Source organism: Ammospiza nelsoni, chromosome 6 (assembly GCF_027579445.1).
Source record: "Ammospiza nelsoni isolate bAmmNel1 chromosome 6, bAmmNel1.pri, whole genome shotgun sequence".
Classification (NCBI taxonomy): domain Eukaryota; kingdom Metazoa; phylum Chordata; class Aves; order Passeriformes; family Passerellidae; genus Ammospiza; species Ammospiza nelsoni.
Window position 1 is genome coordinate 33,209,472 of NC_080638.1, and position 13,955 is coordinate 33,223,426.

General features: G+C 39.2%; 1 protein-coding gene across 1 annotated transcript; it reads left to right on the forward strand.

Annotated features, from left to right (window-relative positions):
- The first annotated feature begins 3,840 nt into the window (after positions 1–3,840).
- Positions 3,841–10,615, forward strand: EMC7 (ER membrane protein complex subunit 7). The gene is made up of 5 exons (XM_059474571.1): positions 3,841–4,084; positions 6,271–6,390; positions 7,734–7,872; positions 8,409–8,489; positions 10,043–10,615. The coding sequence occupies exons 1-5, from the start codon at positions 3,849–3,851 to the stop codon at positions 10,193–10,195; spliced, it is 729 nt and encodes a 242-aa protein (XP_059330554.1). The 5' UTR covers positions 3,841–3,848; the 3' UTR covers positions 10,196–10,615.
- Positions 10,616–13,955: the final 3,340 nt, after the last annotated feature.

Here is a 13,955-nt window from a genome sequence, read left to right on the forward strand (position 1 = left end):
CTGAAGAAGTTTATCTGGTCACCTTAAGGTGAAGGCAACCAAGGGAGTAGGGGAATGTTATCTCTCTGAGACAGGAAACTCCCCAGTCGTACATGCTGACTGCATGCTGAGGAGGTGGACATGTTGGAAATGCAGGAATTATTCTGACAACTACAGAGTTTGCAGGGGATTAAGAGATTTTCTGTCCCGACATAGAATCATTTAGATTGCCAAAGACACCTTAGGTCATCGAGCCCAACGAGTAACCTGACACTGCCAAGTCCACCACTAAACCTGTCCCTAAGCACGACATCTCCCTGTCATTTAAATACTTCCAGGAATGGGGACTTCACCACTTCCCTGAGCAGCCTGTTCCCATGCTTGGCAATGCTTGTGATTAAGAATTTATTCCTAATGTCCTCTCTAAACCTCCCCTGGTGCAATTTGAGGTAATTTCCTCCTGTCACTTTACTTGGTTGACAAGGCTGATCACCACCTTGCTGCAACCTCTTTTCAGGTAGTTTTAGAGAACAATAAGGTCTCCCCTGAGCCTCCTTTTCTCCAGGCTAAAAAAACCCAGCTTCCTCAGCTGCTTCTTATGAGACTTGTGCTCCACACCTTTCATCAGCTTCATTGCTGTTCTTTGAATGGGAAATCTGTTTGAAGCAGACTGGGATTCTGGAGCAACTGAGGATGGCCCGTGCACTTTCTGCCCCAAGTCAGAGACCTTCTCAGGGCATCTTACATTCAAAGGAAAAAGAAGACTGTTGCTGAACTCAGGCTGTAATCCTGACTTTTCTATCAGTTACCATTTCTAGTGTAGCACAGTAAATTGCCAGTAGATGGCACACCACAATAATTTTTTTTAATGGTGCTGAAAGAAATATGCAGCACAATTTTTGTAAATTTTGTGTTTAATCATAGCAAAGCTCCTTGGGTAGGAGAGAGCTCAGTTAATGAGTTACCTGGCTGTGGCCTTTCACAGTACCTTTATGCTGCACTCTTCCATCTGTCTTCAGTTTGTGCAGTCTCATAAATCTGCTCATTTGGCTGGGCATTTTGATTTCTTCTCACCTCTAATTAGTTTACCAGAAACCAAATAGGATGTAGCTATGAGTATTCCAGTGCACATGCAGCTCTTATTTATTCTTTGTGTCAGCAAGGATTATATCTCTGCTTCCACTGAACATCTGTGAACCAGCATTACTCATCTGCTGTGTTGAGTGTTGTTATCTGTGTGTCTATATCGGGGGACTGACTCAAAGATTAGGGTGAGATTAGAGGCAGATGGCTGAAGGTGCTCCCTGCTTGTCTGGTCAAAGTCAGCACCTCTGCACATTCAGCCTGAGTCACGCACAGAAGAGAGTTTGGACTGCTGCTGTTTGTGGTCCAGGATCTGTCTGGTGTATTACAATAAACCAGTGCCAGTGACAAATCATCTTCATTTTCCAAAGCAAATATTTAAATACTAGCCAAGGTACTATCACCTTTGTGGAAAGAGAAGCTTTCAGAGCAATTACACTGAAATGTTCCAAGATGAATTAAATGCTTTACTAATGGTGACCTGTAAGCAAAAGACACATAGCAAGTTTTGCTAGAATTCTGACTGTGAAGAGGATCCATCAAAAATAAGTTCTGCTACATTTTTTGACCCCTTTTAACCTTGGGAGATTAAAAAACTCTCCTACTCCTTAAGAGTATCCAACAGTACTCCAAACCACTTCTTTGTAAACAGCTGTGATGATCTTGGATTCTGATGGATTTAATAGGTTTCCTCTGCTTTTTCAGTCTGTACGTGAACCTAAAGGTGACAAGAATGTGGAGACAGATTTCAGTGTTACCAGTGTGTGATGACATTGCATTAATCTAGGCCTTCTCTTTGTTCAACTGTGAGGGACTGTCAGCTCTCACCCATCTGGCTGACAGCTCTGTACTGTTAGTGACAGCTGGTGGAAGCAACTCAGACAAAACCGAAAATTTGCTTGTGAGTAGGGTGGAACTTCTAAAAAACTTGCAATTTTCTATGTTGCTGCAACTCAATGAGCGAATCCATCAATGAAGAGACAGTTACAAAATATGGAGGTCATTCTTGACTGCATTTTCATGTTCTTAGAATTGTTTGGTTGTTTCCATTGAACTGAAACTGTTACTTGGCAGTTTTATCTGTCTTTTGATGAGAGATCCACTTGAAATCAAGCTGCAGAAACAACTCTGCTAATAGTAAAATTCCTTCTAGAATAAAAACAGCATCTCCCAGCTGATGTACTAATTATTCTGATAAGTATAAACCTTGATGTTTTTATGTCTTTGTTTCCATTTGTACTACTGTTTTTCTGGGATTTGTTCTTTTTACTTAGCAGACAAACACCCACAGCACAACATAACTGACAAAACAGCATTGTGCAATCCACTCAAGCTGCTGTTGTAGCTAGTCTTACCCAGAAAAAGGCAGTAACAAACCACATCAATTTTTTTCTCAGTTGCATACACTTTAAACTATAGTAACTGATATATCTGTATGAAAGAGAACTTTTAATATGTAAAGATGTTACATGGTGAGAGGACAAGGGACTACTGAACTAGCACTGAAAAGTGTGCATGCCAGTGCAGCAATTGGATTAGGCAAGATGCTGTTTAATTAACTTCTCAATTTGTTAACAGGCTGACATATAGAGGGAGAAGCTTCTTGGACTAGATTATGAAAGAACAAATTTTTCTTTGGGCTCTCCAAGGATTTAAACTGAGAAGCTGTATTATGTAGGTTATAAAAACAACTTATTAGGATGAGGAAATCCTTAAAACTGGAGGGCACGGTCATTCATATTGTGGCCTGACAGTATCCTAATACAGTTCCTTGAGGATATTTTTTAAAGGCACATTTTTACACTAACTGCATGATACATCACTGTGATGTCTGTCTGTCTGTAGTGCTGCAGTGAATCTTGTCAATAGCTTTAACATAAATGCTTTTGCTTTGTAGTTCTATCGGTAAGTACTTCTAGCACTATTCAGTTCTGACATTCTTGGGTTCCCACCTGAAAAATCCTGCTGGAGTTTTAGGTGTTTGTGAGCTTATGTGACAGAAGAACCTCATTGACCATTCATTTTCCTGATTTTTTCCAAAGAAAAGAGAGCTCAAAGATACCAACAGACAAATAATTCACAACATCCCACTGACACAGGATGACATATGCTTTTTAAATGATTCAGTATTTTTATTATCAGCTGATGACCAGGTTAATTGTGTTTAATGACAGTGTTTTCCACAGGTTCAGTAATTAACTCTGACATAAACCAGAGGGGTAGATGGAAGTGTAGCCACAACGTGGCAGTGAATACATGTGACATAACAGGACGTGCTTTGTCAAGGGAAATTGGGCACGGAAGGGATTACAGCCCTTGTGGGTTCTCCCCTCAGTCTGTGCTGCCTACTAAGTAACAAATTTTCACTCTATTGTAACTAACCAAACAAACCCCATTGCTACAAATCATTTTAAAGACGATGCTTTAGGCCAATTTTAATCATTTGTAAGATTTTTTTTTGTTACTTTTTCCCCCCTAGAAAATGTTGATTAGCCTTTTCATGATAACTATTAAGATTTCAAACCACAATGCCTTAAATACATCCATTACCAAGAAAGCTACGTCTGCTTCTTACACATCCATTTTCTGTAGGTCCCCATTTCGGTCATTCCACCCTTTAAGTGCCCAGTTATGCTTTGCGTTCCCTCACGCCCGAAGCCGAGGGAGCCGCCCCGCCTCTCCCGCCTCTCCCCCCTGCCCGGAGCTGTGGGGGCCCCGCGCATGCGCACGGCTCACCGCGAGGCGGGGCCATCGCGGCGCAGGCGCGGTGCGGGCGGCGCGCGGCGATGGCGGCGCGGGGCGCGGGCCTGTGCCTGGCGCTGCTCTTGCTGTCGGCGGCGCCGCTGCCCCGCGGAGCGCGCGGGTCGGAGCCCCTCGGGCCGGCGGAGCCGTCGGGCGGCGCGGGCCCCGGGGAGCGGTTTAAGATCGAGGGCCGGGCCGTGGTGCCCGGGGTGAAGCCGCAGGACTGGATCGCGGGGGCCCGGGTGCTGGTGGACGGGGAGGAGCACGTCGGTTTCCTGAAGTGAGCGGCGGGCGGGGCGGGGCGGGGCGGGAGCCGGCGTCTCCCGGGGCCGTGGGGCCCGCTCGCAGTCCGGCCCGGCCCGGCCCGGCCCTGAGATGGCGGGCGGCGGGGGCGGCTCCTGCAGGGCTCGGCCGTGTCCCGATCAGCACGGCCGCGGGACCGTGGAAGCGCAGAATCCCGAGCTGAGCTGCGGGCCGTGCTGTGAACGCTGGATCCCGGCCTTGTAATGGGCTGGGCACGGCCAGCCTTGGACTGCCGTAGGGTTTGGCCTCAGCCTCCGGCAGGCGTATCCGGACTGATGGCTCAGGTTGTCGCCCAAAAACTCAGGAACGGAGTTTTAATTCAAACAAACAAACGAAAAAACAGCAGCCGAAACAAACCCCAAACGCATTTGCGCTGTCTGGAGGACCGTGTTTCTTCTCAGCTTCTGTTATAAATTCTGCCACTTCTTATTTAACAAACTCACCTTGGCAAAGAATTTGCCCGATGTGGACGTGTTTGGTCATGGCAGAACTTAAAGTTCTGTGTTGAGTACCCGTGAAAACCTTAAACTGTGCTGGTGAAAGCTAATTTAAGGGACGTGGCTTTATTCTTTCAGAAATCATGCAAATGTAGCTGGAAGCTGTAAAGAATCATTATCTTATTCAGACTCGCATGGTGCTGGATATATTCAGATAAGCAAGAGATCTAGAGAATCTAAGATACAGAAAAAATGCTCAGAATTAAGAACTGAACTAATGTAATTTCAAGAGTAGAATTAAATTTTAAATTGCATTCTTTGTGATTTTCAGTACAGTATAATATATTGCTTTTAAAATATGTATGAAAATGAGATTACATGGAATTAAGATTTACTCTCATAAATATTCGTAATTTTTAATTAATCCCTCTGCAATAGGAGTTAAACTTAACTTTGACTTTGGGTCCTATCAATAGGATAACACAGCAGATTCTACTCTGCAGATCTTGTGGAATCCTGGCACTGTAGCACCTGCTAAGCCACTACAAACAAATTATGAGAGGCTGACATCATATCCAGGAGCTGATGTAAAAACTGCTGTCAGGTTGACAAATTTCTGAATGCTTAATTGAATACTTAAGAAACTTTAGAAATTAAGGAAAGGAAAACATTCTTAAAACAGTTGCAATATAAGATAGCGTAAGCATTGTTAGGGATTCAAATCATCACATAAAGGTGGTGGGTCCTTAAGTGTTGTGCATTTTAGAGAGAGATGTGGTGTAAGCACATAATGACAAATTCTTTGAGAATTCACTTTTAAGAGGGCTCATTTATTTGTTTTACTGCTGCATGTTTCTAATGTGTTAGGGTTTATTACATTTTTTTCCCTTTTAACAAATTTTTGTCTTAACTTTGCATCTTATTTTTAGGAAAGAGATCTTTGATGTTGCTCTTAACAGGGTACAGAACACTAGGGTTTTCTTATTGGAAACTTCTGGAAACACATAGGAGGAAAACTTCTGTACCTTTAAGGCAACTACTGTTGAAGCTTCCAAGTAACCTTTACTAATATTTTCATTGAATATTCGAGTTTCATATTTTAAAATAAAAGCCACCTGTCTAAAAATCCCTTCTGTGTATGTGTTCAGAGCTCTTAGTTTCCTTGTTACTGTGACTGAGCTTTCCAGCGTGGGCTGGTCCTAAAGTGAGAAATTAGAAGTGAAACCTCTATTTCGCAACAAAGGTACAAATTGCTATTTTTGCATTGCAAGTCGTCCCTAGCACCAACCCATACTATGTAGGATGGCATTCTGGGGGGGTTGCTTTCAGCAGAAGCACTAAAGCAAAGTAAACATTGTATGTGTTTCAGAAGGAGAAAGGAAGGTGTAAATTACTCCTGCCATCACTTGAATACATAAAATATAATTTATTTCAGATCTTATTTGGGCTGGTAAATTATTCCTCCAGCAAGACAACACCTTGAGGGTACAACAGAATCTTTAACCTAGCAGGGAATTTCTGCTCCTGTAGCAGCACACATTGATGAATTAAACGGCTTGATATTGGGAGTGCTGACAGGTTTAAATTTTCCTTTTGGTCATTGTGGATATATTAAGATTTGTAATATAAAATGACACAGCTTCTCTAAAAAACATAAACAGCAGAGCACTCTGTTTTGTATTCTGTAGCATACTGAAATGTTGTGGAACTCACTGTTTTTTTTCAGGACAGATGGAAGTTTTGTGGTTCATGATGTACCTTCAGGATCTTATGTAGTGGAAGTTATATCCCCTGCTCATAAATTTGAGCCTGTTCGAGTTGACATAACTTCAAAGGGCAAAATGAGGTGAGCCTTTCCTGATTTGCCTCTGTATTGGTGAGTTCTGTGTGCCTGACAACACAGTACAGAAATTCACAGAAGCAGTGCTGTAGGTCTGATGCTCCATCTCAGACTAGATGCATCAGCTTAATCATCAGGGTAAATACTTCTGCAGTATATTTAGGGGAGGTTAAAAATTGAAATCTCACAGAAAACAGTGCAAACAGTCTGTTTATAATAATAATAATATGATATTATTATAATGCATAATTATAGTTATAATATAATAATGTTTGAGCTTATAATAAGCTCAAAACAGATTGTTTGAGCTTAGGTTTTTCCAAACTTTATTAAATTTTTATTTTTATACTTTGTTAGTATCTTATTGGCAATAATTAATATGTAACAATTAAAATGATATAGATAAAATATTGGGTATAACCTCACCCTTAGCACCATTTGTGTATCTAAGGACTAGTAAGGTAACAAATTTGATGTTGAGAAAATTGCAGGGGTACATCTGCAAAGGAAGGTAGGAGGAGGCTTGGCATCCCTACCAGTCCAACAGATAGAACTGTAATGAGGAATGCAGCTGGGGAGTCAGAGATGCATGAAAAACAATGATACTTGGAGAAAATGTCAGGGCTTTTCTAAGGGATGTGCTGCCTTAAAAACTTAGGTTAATAACTAGAAAGAGGAAACAGGATGTGGATGACAGATGTGTTTGATGAGATCTACTTGAAAATCTCAAGTTTTGAAGAAAAGACATAGTCGTAAGATAGGAGGGAATTCTATAGATATAGATTCTATAGACATTCTGTAGATGAGTATTTGGTGAAAAATTCACAAGGAATAAATTATTTACGGACAGAAGTCATCCCTGGAGTTGCACAAAGTGGATAAATATTCATAAATCATGAAAAATGGGTCAAGAATGACAAAGATGTTAGTACTGAGTAAGTATCTGAATATTAGGCCCAGATGAAGAATATTAGTGATGAGCTATGTAAAAACCTCCTGAAGTAATAAAGACTGAGTTTCAGTATTGATAAATGCAGAGTAATGCACTTGTGGAAAAAGGATTAACTTTGCAAGTAGTTGATGTTCTGACACTGTTCAAAGCTGGACCCTAAACAGCATAGTATGTCTTACTTTTACAACGTAACAAAAAATGGTTTGCTTTTGATTCCATCAAATATGCTGCTGAGAGAAGTTAGGTTTTCAAAAGTGCAGCCTAGCTGACACTGCATAGCAGATGGTTTTGTTTGTAGTCTTTTAATAAAACTTGTTTGGATTCTTTTAAATCTTCTTTATGATTTGCCAAAGATTCTATGATTTTTATTTTCAATTATTTGCATTTTGCCTAATAGAGCAAGATATGTGAATTACATCAAACCCTCTGAAGTTGTCAGGCTGCCATACCCACTCCAGATGAAATCTTCTGGACCACCTTCATACTTTATAAAGAGAGAATCTTGGGGATGGACAGATTTTCTCATGAACCCTATGGTATGTACAGGCAACACACAAATATCACAAGTGTGCTAAGGATATAAATACAGCTATTTGTCAGAATACTAAGAATAGAAACAATTGACGAAAATGTGCATTTTTCCTTTGCTTTTCTGAGAGGACTGTTTTATTGGATTTTACTTGCTTACAAATGGGAAGTTACTCTCTGACATCTCCTCCCTTACATACCACTGTTAATGTGTGTCCTCTGAAAACAGCCCGTAGTCTCTTCCTTTAACAATGTGATGCTGGTCTAGTAGTGCAGAGATCAACATGTTGCAAAACTAATTACAGCAGATGTAAGAGAGAACAAGCATTTGCCTTATTGGTCCAACTTTGAAAACTGTTGTTTAAAACACAATACTCCCATGTCAGGTTTCATTCCTGACAAATGTTACTTACTGGCTTACTGTTTCAGAATGCAGTAGTTCTAGAGTTTGGCTGTTTCGTGGAGCTTCATTTTAATTTAGTAGGTCCTGAAAGTGTTTAGAGCAACAACTAAGCTGAAGAGGTATTTCCTGTTTTCTCTGTAGGTGATGATGATGGTTCTTCCATTACTGATATTTGTGCTTTTGCCTAAAGTTGTCAACACCAGTGATCCTGATATGAGGCGGGTAAGTACACTCAGTTGATGCATGTGGGGAGGCCAAAGATAATGAGATTTCAGGGCACAGAAAAGTAATAAAAACAGAACTGTACTTTTAAGGAAAGCTTAATGGGCATCATTTATTCAGCTAATAGAGTGTTGCTGTTTTAGCAATGAGTCATTTAATAAGTGTCAAGTGTGTTGAGAGGGGTGTGATGTGGGGTTCTCTTGTGCTTCAGCCTAAACTGCAGTTGACTGCACTGTTAAATCCAGATGTTGCACTAGTGTATATGATACAGAGTCTTAATGTAGTCATTAAATTATCTGATTTATTGTCCTTTCATCATGCAAAATGCTGAATTGCAGAAGGCTAGGACAAAATGGAGATTCAAGGTGTTTGCTAAATCTTTTATTTTTACAAGTATTATTTGTCTGTCATGGGTGGCTGCTTTTGAAGGCTTGGTTAACTAAAAACTTCTTCTGTAAATGACCACTGTCTTCAGTAGTGCTTTATAGGTGTCTGAGTAAGTTTTTTAAAATAAGTGATACCTTTAAAAAACCTATCAGAGCTGTATAATACTCTTTTGGCTACAATTTTGATTAAAAAAACAGATAAAAGATATACTAGGTATTCATGGCATCTTCTTCAAACCAAGCTGAACTCTGGAAGTCTAATTTTAAAAAAGAAAATCACAAATTCCTTACTTTTCTCACTGATCTGACACTGCTTAGAGACAGGCTGTTCTTTTGATGGTAAAGCCATCAAAACTTCTGATGATTTAGTTCTTATCAGATAACTGATATGACTTCTCAATGAGAAATTTTTAAGTTGGAAGAATTTTGCTTATGATTTAACTTATCTTTAAAGAGTAAGAAAAAGTTGTTTTTAAGAACCAAATTATAATGACATTCTCTAGATGACCATGTATTAAATTAAGTGTTTACTTGTGGTTTATATGGAGGTTCTATGACATTTTTCAAATTAACTTGTTTTTTCTTTCTGGAATCAGCACAGTACTAGTTTGTATATATATATATATATTTTAAAATCCTTTTTTCCTGAAGGAATGAAAGCTCAGCTGCAGTACTCTAGTAGCTTGGTGTCAGAAAGTAGGGCAATAAAAATATCGAATTCCTTCAAACAGCATCAAAAATTTGTTAATTTGCTATAAATAATACTGATTTGAAAAACAAAAGCGTGACATCTGTGAGAACGCATATCTGAATATCTAAGCAATAGCCTAAATTTTAATATGGAGAAAAGTAGTGCTGAAAAGAAATATTTTCTATTTTTCAGAATTTTTTTATCAGATGATTGCCCTGTAAGACTGCTTAAGACATGGTTACCATTTTCCATGCATTGCTGCTTTTAGTTTTGGGGTTTTATGTTTCTGTGTGTAGCTGAGTGGTTTTGGCTGTGGTTGCATAAAACTATGTAGCAATATGTATCCTGGAGGACTACAAAAAGTAAAAGAGTATTTGGGAAAATTTGTTATCTTTCTCATACAGTCTTTCAACTGATGCCTTAGATACAGCCAGAATTGTTAAAAGCTATTAAGATTATCTGATCTTTTCATGCAGGAAATGGAGCAGTCAATGAACATGCTGAATTCCAACCACGAGCTGCCAGATGTGTCTGAATTCATGACAAGACTTTTCTCTTCAAAATCTTCCAGCAAGTCTGGTGGTAGCAGCAGTAAAGCAGGGAAAAGTAGTTCTGGGAAAAGGAGGTAGTTAAGTCTTCCTCCTAAGCCTGAGTTTGCACAGCTATTTGTTATCATATTGGTGTCATGTTTATTTGTCTTGAAAGATCAAAAAGCCACTGCTGTAAACTTTAACCTGGCACAACATACATTATGCTACAAGAGTGGTTTGTAGCTATTTTTTAGATTGCATAAGCTGTTTTGTACTTGACAGTAAGCAAAGATGACATGGCTTCAATACTGTATCTGTATAAAGTTATTGATTATACTAAATTAACTATATTGTTCTGTAGAGAATTCAAATAAATTATACAATGTGCTTCACAGTAATAAATGTCTTAAGACAATGTATAAAAAATTTCAAAGATAATAGAAGTGGAGTTCCATTTTAAGATATCTTTAATGTTTTACACTTGTTGAGTTCTGAAATGAAAAAATCATTAATTCAAAATGGAGTTGTGAGTTTACTGAGTACGTAATTTGCTGTATCAGCTTGTCACATGTTACACATAAAATCATTTCATTTTATGCTGTTTGCTGCCTGTGCAGTTTACAGAATCACAGAGTGGGTAAGGTTGGAAGGGACCATAGTGGGTTCTCTGGTCTGATCTCCCAGTCAGGGTCATCCTAGAGCACATGGCACAAGATTGCATCCAGATGTTTCTTGGATATCTTCAGTGAGGGAGACTCCACAACCTCTGTGGGCATTCTTTAGTTTAAAGATTTTCCACTATGTATTGCCCAGTTTTACTTTGATCTACTTTTTACTAAAAACTCTTTGGGAGGAAAGAAAGCAAAGTATCTTGCATGAGGAATTCATTTAAGCTGTCAGGATCTTGAATCTTTCTTTTCTAAATTACATGTATCACTTCTGCAACACTGAGGCTTCTTACTGTTTCTATGTGTGCTGTGCTTTCAACTTACCAGTGGAAGGATTTGAGGTCAAATACAGAATTTTAAATGCAGTTCAAATTAACTAATTTTAAAATTAAAGAAGAGAACTTAAGGTGTAGTAGGAAGCTAAATTCTGCTCATCTTACAAATTACATTCCAAAGTATATGGCTCTTGAATGCTAAGTCACTGGCAGAACTTTGTTCTTCAAGCATGCCTGTATATTTCTTATGCAGTTTGTTTTCAAGCTACCCAGAGAAAAGTTGAAAAAACTGATTGTTTTTTACTAGTTGAACATTTGCATGTTAAAATGACAGCAGTACTTGCCAAACCCTATTAGTAACAGTCCTTTTTTTTTTTTCGTCATAAATGCTGTTCTTCTTTACAGTTGGTAACTTCTTAGGTAACAGGGTCAGTGGAGCAGAGGTAATGTATATCTGCTTCCAAAAATGGTATTTGACGTCCACTTACAATACATCTGAAGCAAAATCAATTATAGTGCATGTATTTGTTCTGCCTTTCACAGAAGAGGACTATAAATTTTCTTAGAATACATATTTAGAAGTTATGCTGGGAAACATAAAAGTTGCAAAAGACTAAATACTCAATAAGATTAAGTCAGTTTTGAGGTATTGGAGAAGAAATAACCCAGTATTTTCAGTGGACAATGAAAGATTTCACTCTGCAAAGTAAACTGCACATTTTGCTCTCTTTTTGTTTTGCTTGAATGATCTTTTTGTTTCACATATTAAGTAAAATATTTTCAGTGGAGACAAGAAAGATATTTGGATATCCTTGCTGGAAGGATCTACTAAAATAAGTGTCAAGTTGCATTGATGAAGAAAGAAAACCAAACTATATTAAAAAAAAACTCTTTCAGCAATTTCTTATGAAAAAAATACATGAAAACCAGCAGTTTTTTGAAGATGGAGCAATTAGCATTGTTATTGTGCTATCCTGGAAAGTACAAGCCATGAGTTACTTTTGTTTAACAGTAATTGAAATAACAAATCAGTTGCATTAGCTTATAATTAATCATAGTGATGCATTTTGCCATGTTAGGAACATGGAAAAATTCCAAAGGTAGGAACTAATATTTCTTCCTACTTTTGTGGTGTCTGTTCATGCTCTTGATTTCTCTTCAAGGGAGAATGGAGAATTCAGTCCATGAAAAAGTGGAAGTCCTTGTTAAGAGTTCAGAGTGAAAAAGTTCACAGGAATTGTAAAGATTGTAGTAAAACTTTAGAAGGAGCACATGGAATATTCAACAGTTCTCTTTTTCTTAGGACTTTGTATATGAAGGTTCCTTTATGCGTCAGGATCAGATGCAATGTCTGCTCTCAGAAACCTGTTACCAAACAAATCCAAGCCCAAAAATCTTGTATATTATTCACCTCCTTTTAAGACTAGTTTGTGATAAAACAGTTTGTAGAAGTGTGTTAGTCTGCTGCTGAACTACTGCAAGTTACAAATTTTTGTCATTTTAGAGCTGGAATCTGTTTGTCAAGTGAGCAGAGAGGTTCTAGCCAGAGTGCATTGGTCACTGCGGTCAGTTGGTCATTGTTGTTTAACCTCATCCAATAGCCCAGCCCAACACAGCTGCTCACTCAGTTCCCCTGGTGGGATGGGGAAGAGAGTCAAAAGGGTAAAAGAATGTTTGTGGGTCAAGATAAAGGCAGTTGAATAGGGAAAGCAAAATCTGCACACAAAGCAAAACAAAGAATTCACAACTTCCCATGGGCAGGCAGGTGTTCAGTCATGCCCAGGACAACAGGGCTCCAGCACACCTAGTGCATACTTGGGAAGACAAAGCCATCACTACAAATATCCCACTCTTCTCCCCACTCTATGCAGAGCATGGTGTCTTATGGTCTGGAATATCCCTTTGGTCATTTGGGGCCAGCTGTCCTGGCTGTGTCACCTCCCAACTCCTTGTGCACTCCCGAAGCCCCTTGCTCATGGGGTGGGCTGAGGAGCAGAAAAAGCCTTGGGTCTGTGGAGCACTGTGCATCAGTAATGAAAATGTCTCTGGGTTACCAGCACTGTTTCCAGCACAAGTCCTAGGCATGGCTCCACACCAACCACTGAGAACATTAAAACTCTACCACAGTCAAAATTGGCACAGTCAGTGAAAGTTGTAATGTGGCCTTGGACTATCATAAAGGGCACTAGGCAAAATTTACTTGATCCTGAAGCAGTTAAAATGCAAGGTTGCATTTCTGCAGAAAATAAATGTTTGCTGTAGTTCAGTTTTCTTTTCTTATGTATGGATTTTTAGGAGTCAATCTTCTCTGTTAGGTCTGGCATCTCCATTTTCAAAAAACAAAACCAACATAGCTGCCTTTTAGTGAGGCTTCTTGAGATAATGTAAGGCAGACTATAAATTGAAGCAATTGACACCTCAGAGCAGAAATTAAAAATTTACTTGGACTATAGGCAAGCTGATTTCCTTATTGCCAAAAGGAGGAAGACAGGCTTCTTCAGCTTGGACTGGATAACCCTGCTGCCTTCTGATTACAAGTTCTGGTACTTCTTGGGCTTTGTTGTGCATTGATTTAACAAGCAAAATTGGTTCATCAGTCTGCTGGAATTCTGTTATGTTTTAGGAAGTTAAATCAGCTTACAGAAGGATCAAAGAAATCCCAGAGCCAGCAGAAAGTAAGCACCAGAAACAGTCAGAGGCAGGAATTCTCTGTTCCTGGCAGTGACTGTGAGTGGTACAATGAGCTCACTGCATCTTGAGGATTTGTAGCTGAAGAGCTCATTTAGCCATGTTCTGAATGAGTGGGCAACTGAGTTTATGACAAGCTGTGTAGAAGGGAGAGGAGACATATTTTGCTGAAGTCTATTTTAGCTATTAGTCACTTAAGATGATCTGGAAGGTGTTTGGAACAGTTTG

Excerpts from the sequence above, each read along its gene's own strand:
- EMC7 (XM_059474571.1), top strand. The coding sequence starts at position 3,849 with ATGGCGGCGCGGGGCGCGGGCCTGTGCCTGGCGCTGCTCTTGCTGTCG. Across the intron at positions 7,873-8,408 it reads ATTTTCTCATGAACCCTATG|GTGATGATGATGGTTCTTCC; the intron begins GTATGTACAGGC and ends TTTTCTCTGTAG. Across the intron at positions 8,490-10,042 it reads GTGATCCTGATATGAGGCGG|GAAATGGAGCAGTCAATGAA; the intron begins GTAAGTACACTC and ends CTTTTCATGCAG.